We start from the raw sequence: 6,745 nt of genomic DNA on the forward strand, positions 1-6,745 counted from the left end.
AAGGTGGGGGTTTTATACGGTCAGTGGGATCATGGGAAGTCCGCTGTTGCCCCCCCTTTTCCAAATGTTGGAAGTAGGTTCAATGCAATTTATTTAGAAAGTTCCAGAAAAGTTTGTACCGCATCTTTCATGTTGTTTCTATGGCTGTGGGTCCCACGTGGGTCCCAACAGTGGAGTTCCTCAAGGGTCCATTCTCAGGTCCCTTTTTATTCAACATCTCTAGGATTCCACTAGCTCAGATTATGGGGTACTATAACATCTACCATACCTATGATGATGACCTTATTTTTCTGTGTCACCGCTCAACCATACTTCACTACAGCAACTGTGTCCAAACTATTCATGAATGGGTCCGTCAAAACTTTAATAACCAAACAAAGCCTATCACTAAATCATCAATCCATCACCTTAAGATCATCACCAGAAGGAAAGGTTTTCTGTCCAACCAGGAAACAGAACAGGTGTATGATTTCTTCAAAAGGTTAGATCACTGCAACAGTGTCTTTACTGGCCTCAGAACCAGAACCAGTTCTTAAATCACTTCAGTGGATCCCTGTTTGCTAGAGAATAGATTTAAAAATTCTGCTGTTGGTCCATAAAGCTCAATGGAGCTACAGGTCAGGTAGGTATTCACAGACCTGCCTACTGAATTTTCCCAGAACCAGAACCAAACAAGCTGAGGCAGTATTTAGTTTCTATGCTCCTCAGCTCTGGAACAAACTGCCTGAAAACATGAGCTGTTCAGAAACAGTTGGTTCCTTTAAACCAGGACTGATTTAAAGGAACCAACAGCATCTTAACATAAAATCTTACTTTATCATTTCTATCATGGTTTTTATTTTTGCTTAAATTGTTTCTATTATTGTGTCTTTGTTTTATACAGAGCTTCATGTTTTTACCAGTTCCTTCAGGTTGTGGACGGAGGAACGTTCTCCAACCGTCCGCTCTGAAAAGTTTTCAGTGAACTGATTTGAGTTTCTGAAGAAAAGGTTGTTGACTTTTTGCAGTTTGAATCTTCAGTCGGGTCAGAACTGAAAGCTTTAGATTTATACAGAGATCTGTCTGAGGATATGTTCTGCTCATAAGGTTGCTCTGGATCTACTTAAAATAATAGATCAGGGGGTGATCAGATGGATAGACCAGTCAGTTGTATGACAAATCAGAGCAAACACTAATCTGCTTTAATCCTCATCAGAACCAGAACCCTGAGGTCTTCTCTGGTCTTTACCTGTCCTTCATGTCGACCACTGATCAAGCAGGACTACAGGAACCTGATCTATGTTCTCACATTAGAACCGCTCTAAACATTCAACCAACTGATAGTTCTGGTGATGCTGTAGTGGGATCCAGCAGGTGAACCTCAGAACCAGTGTTTCAGAACCAGTTTGCGGAGAAACGCAGCTTCAGAGGCGCTCAGATGAGTCACGCAGCCGGGGGACAGCTAGCAGCCGAGCCCTGGAGCTCTCAGACGGATCAATAATTCATCTCCCTCCGGAGCCCACGGCCCCCTCTCAGCCAGGACACAGCCGCCCGGTACCGACGAGATTGAGCACGAAGAAGCTCAGACCCGGTTTTACTGCTCCTATGTAGCTCTGCTGAAGTTGGCCTCTGATTCACAGCCTATTTCACAAACACTGGACTCATATTAAACAGCTCAAACTCTTCAAACTGGTGTGGGTTACTGGTTTTATCTCCACGATGACCCTTCAGCAAGTTTTAATGACTCGGTTCTCCCTTCCATCCTGAAAACTTCAGAAACAGTCAAATATAAACAGTTTTATTCTGAAGACACTGCGAAACTTCACTGAAATGAACTTGAAGCTTTGCTCCCATTAAGTCTTCCCGCTATTAAAGTAAAAAGTATTACACTAAGTGTCTGAGTGGGATTTCTGTGTCTTTATGGTTCCTCAGGATAAATCCGTCAGAAGAAAACCGCTTTACTGGGGCCTTCAATCAGAAGCCAACTTCAGACCTGTGATGCTAACGGGCCTTCATCTCCATCAAATCTGAAACCGCCTCCACGCCGCTGTTCCTTCTGCTCCGCAGGGACAGGCTCCATGTTTGACCCCCACAGCCCCAGGCTCACCTTCTCCTTCTTAGGTTTGTTCGGCATCCTGTCTCCGGTGCTGACTTTTCCCACGTAGCCTCTACGATCCTCCTCCCCGGGACTCAGACGCTGTCACTCGGTCAGTCTCAGCTCCCTGCACCCGCTCATCTAAACGACCAATCCGATTGGCTACCGGAGCAACCGTCTGCCTAGTTACGGGTACAGGGATTTTTCCCATTGGATAAGAGCAAGTGTAACCGCGACCGCGAGGCTGCGGGGAAGCGATGCAGGTTTGGAGTCTTCCCCAGCAACACAGAGCACCTCCAACATGAGGAAACCGGGCCGTGCAGTTTTCGAACCGAACCTACACCCATGGAATGTAAAAAGCGGGTTCCGAACCGAACTTAAGAGCCATCCAGAGCCCTCAGTCCAGGAGAAAACCCTGTTTTCTAAGGGAAGATAATCTCATGAATGTAGAAAGCAGATTGAAACAGATGTTCATGTTCCCATATTCAGGATCAAATAAATAGTTCATTAAACACAAACAATGTGAGATCTGTCTGGAGATATTCTCCTCTGATTAATCAATCTGTTATCAGGATGGATTTTACCACTTTCCAGCTCCCGCAAAAACCATCCTTCAGGATTTTCCTTCAGTCATCTCAGTCTGGAAACATGTTGCACAGATCAGGATCTTACTCCTGTTAAAGGAGATGCATCATGGGACTCCGCCAGAGGAGAAGTGTGTTCCTCTGATCCAGCTCTGGGTTTGATGTCTTAATGAGAACATTCAGCATGTCAACTTTAAACCATCTGGCGGCATGCATGTGTACCCTGTAGAGGGTATAGAGCTGGTCCAGTGCTCCACGGCCGGGACGAGAACCACACTGTTCCTCCTGAAGCCGAGGTTCGACTATCGGCCGGACTCTCCTCTCCGATACCCTGGCGTAGGCCTTACCAGGGAGGCTGAGGAGTGTGATCCCCCTGTAGTTGGAACACACCCTCCGGTCACCCTTCTTATGAAGGGGGACCACCACCCCAGTCTGCCAGTCCAGAGGTACTGTTCCCGACCGCCACGCAATGTTGAAGAGGCGTGTCAACCATGACAGCCCTACAACATCCAGAGACTTGAGGTACTCAGGGCGGATCTCATCCACCCCCGAAGCCTTGTCACCGCGGAGCTTTTTAACCACCTCGGTGACTTCAGCCTGGGTGATGAAAGAGTCCAACCCCGAGTCCCCAGCCTCTGTTTCCACCAGGGATTGAGGAGATCCTCAAAGTACTCCTTCCACCGCCCGATAATGTCCTCAGTTGAGGTCAGCAGCCTCCCACCCCCACTATAAACAGTGTTGGCGAAGCACTGCTTCCCCCTCCTGAGGCGCCGGACGGTTTGCCAGAATCGCTTCGAGGCCAACCGGTAGTCCTTCTCCATGGCCTCACCAAACTCCTCCCGGGCCCGAGTTTTTGCCTCTGCCACAACTCGGGCCGCGGCACGCTTGGCCTCACGGTACCCGTCAGCCGCCTCAAGAGTCCAACAAGCCAACCACAGCCGATAGGACTCCTTCTTCAGCTTAACAGCGTCCCTTACTGCCGGTGTAGACCACCGGGTTCTGGGATTGCTGCCGCGACAGACACCGCAGACCTTACGGCCGCAGCTACGGGCAGCAGCATCGACATTAAAAAAAGTAAATTAATAATTAGTAAAAGTAATAATTAAAGATACCATTAACTTATGAAATGCACAATTAAACAATGTCCCATTTAAAAAATACACCTTTTAAAATGTATATAAATGTCATAAAAAAAAATATATATATTAAAAAATACATTTCATTATTTCACTCTGTATAGATCCAGTCTCTGGCAGTTATTTGGGGGTCAAGGGCTGAAATGTTTGGGAATCATTTAGTAACTGATCATCTAGTAACTAGAGAAAGGTTGTATTTGAATGTTCTGCTGTGTTCAGGTTGGCACCAATCAATCAGGGCCTCAGTAGTGGAGAGACAGTGTTATCTGGCAGTTCCTGGAGCCTTGGTCAGAACAGGGAATTAAGGTCAGACCCAGAAGATGAATTTTCACCAGACAGAGTAAGCAGCACTGATAAGATTTATTGAGTTACCTGAAGGATTTTTATGGGATGGGTGGAGGTAATGTGGAACGGTCCCCTGGCCTGATGTGGGACCAGTAGGGAACCACATGTACCCTGCACCACTTTCAATGTCCAATACACGAGAGTGTGGAATAGATGCACACATGACATGATGAACCTCACAAACCCACTGGTGTGAAAATGTACACTTACTGCAACTCACCCACCTCCATCCTGAGCTGCTAATGTGTCAGACTATTCTGAGGATAAAGATGGAATCTGCATTCTTACTAAGAACCAGCAGGTGGCGCCAAGAAGACAAACTATGGTCTAGCACAGGGCTGTCCTTTTAAAGTACTCAAGGGCCACAAGTTGTATTTTTCCAAATAAAATGATAAATATTTTGGATTTGTTTTAATGTTTACCTGTTCACCAATAAACTAAACATGCAATATTGTAATGAAATAAAATAGTCAGTCATTTTCTACCGCTTATTCCATAATGGGTCACAGGGAAGCTGGTACACCCTAGACAGGTCGCCAGTCCATCACACATACAACCATGCACACACTCATTCATACACCTAAGAAATTTAGAGTGACCAATTAACCTAACGGGCATGTCTGTGGACTGTGGGAGGAAGCTGGAGTACCTGGTGAGAACCCATGCATGCACGGGGAGAACATGCAAACTCCATGCAGAAAAACCTCAGGCTGGGAATCAAACCCAGGACCTTCTTGCTGCAAGGCAACAGTGCTATCAACTGTGCCACCATGCATATCTTTTTAGATCTGAAACAAAGATAATTTAAAGATTTTTGAGTGAACTGTTATCTATTTTGCTGGTTTAGAATTTCTTTTTGGTCAGTTTTATTACGGGTCACCCTTTCCTTGGAAAAGCGTGCTTTAAAACATTAAATTGTTGGATGCCTCCACATCTGTTTTTACTTAAAAGCCCCTCAATATGTGGGCCTAGTTCTAAAATAAAATCATGAAAAACATGGCTAGCAAATAACTGTTGTAATTATGAATATATTATTTAATACTAATATTTTATTAAATAATATTTGGGTCTGTTAAGGATTGTCCTGTGAATACCAGCCCCAGTAAGGTGATGGTATTAGGACAGAATAGAAAGGTGTGAGACGAGCTCTGACATTATTGAACAGCATAAACTCTGCACATATATGGAATAAATTCACACAATTTCTTAAAATACAAGAATTTATTAACAAAAATAAGTCAACTTAAAGTCAAACATATTTCAATCAACAAACTCTTTACTTTGTTAAAACAATCCAACTAAACTACCAATCAGAATTAAAGAATAATGAAGACTAATGGACTATGTACAATATAAACAAGTTGATTAAAGATGATTGATAATTATGACCAAAAGAGTGATGCAACATTACCATGCAATGTTTATGTTTGAGAACCAAGGATTATCTTGAAGAATCTGGAAATGAAGTTAAATTAGTCTTGGAACCAATTTAGAAAATAATCAGCAACATTTAGACAACCATTCACAATGCAAGATCAGATAAAATATTATTTTAATAAAATAATGTTTTAATGAATGATCTGCTGAATAAAACCAACCTTCTGGATGACTAATTCTCAACGGTGTCTCATTAGCTGCCTTTATTAAAATAATATTTACGGAAATATTATTTTGAATAAGAACCACATCTTTCTGGAGAAATGGGGTTAATGGTGTTTACTTAGTTTTCAAGTTTAGTAAAATAACATTTAGGGAAATATTATTTTACTGGATTAAAAACTAACAACCTTTTTGGGTAAGTGATCTTTAGCAGCAAACACGTGTTCTTAGCTATTAGTAGTGAAAGTTCACAAAAGAAACTTATAGCTTATCATCAGAATCAAACACATACCTTTAAAATACTGTCAATAAAAGGGTTAAAATGCATAAGCGCGGACGGCGCCGATCTTCCTCTTTGAAAGTTTGTCTTAAAACACACAAACTGATAATAACAAAGAAGACGTCATAAAATAAAAAATGTTGAGATTATTTCATTCTAAACTACTTCTCTCTCTGCCTAAAACACTTAACCTCTTACATGAACCGAGCTGAAGAAAAGTTGTCCGGGGACAAAGTTGAGAAAAGTTTCCACAGTGAACAAAGGGTTAGCTTCAGCTAACCTCCGTAGCTGTTGGGGGAGGGGCGGCTCGTTCTGTCTGCCGTCCGAACTGCGCGTTACTGCTGTAACCATGGTGATGCGGTCCCGTTGTCCTTCCTTCAGACCTTAATTACCACGTTCATGAATGAATACCGGAAACACAAACAGCAGTTCATTCCTACATAACTTAGTGCATAGGATCACGTGATCGTATGACACTTTTGGATCCAGTTTGAAGAGTTTATGTCTGTCTGCCAGCAAAGAGACATTAGCCGCTGTGTCCCTCTGTCCAGTTCTTCTGGGGACCTGCGTGAAGAGGTCAGTTTGTTGCAAAAGCGGGGTTTTTATTTGGACAGTGACGTCACGGGAAGTCCGCTGTTACCCCGTTTCTGGCTGTGCTGCAAGTAGGTTAATGCGATTTATTTTGAAAGTTCCAGAAAAGTTCTGGCCCACCATGGCTGGGGTCCCA

The 6,745-nt window shown here is 43.5% G+C and overlaps 1 protein-coding gene across 3 annotated transcripts in view; it reads right to left on the minus strand.

The window, feature by feature from the left end:
• The window catches only part of ppp2r5d (protein phosphatase 2, regulatory subunit B', delta), a 31,838-nt gene extending 29,520 nt beyond the window's left edge, over nucleotides 1-2,318 (minus strand). Inside the window, exon 1 of one of the 3 annotated variants that reach the window (XR_007035984.1) lies at nucleotides 2,087-2,318. Coding sequence is in view for 1 of the 3 variants with exons in the window: in XM_047351339.1 (XP_047207295.1) it covers nucleotides 2,087-2,113 (27 nt within the window). In the remaining 2 variants the exon portion in view is untranslated. The remainder of the gene's footprint in view (nucleotides 1-2,086) is intronic. The other 2 variants (XR_007035983.1, XM_047351339.1) reach the window with 2 other exon arrangements.
• Between the last annotated feature and the right edge of the window lie 4,427 nt (nucleotides 2,319-6,745).

The sequence above is a fragment of the Girardinichthys multiradiatus genome, chromosome 22 (assembly GCF_021462225.1).
Source record: "Girardinichthys multiradiatus isolate DD_20200921_A chromosome 22, DD_fGirMul_XY1, whole genome shotgun sequence".
NCBI lineage: Eukaryota > Metazoa > Chordata > Actinopteri > Cyprinodontiformes > Goodeidae > Girardinichthys > Girardinichthys multiradiatus.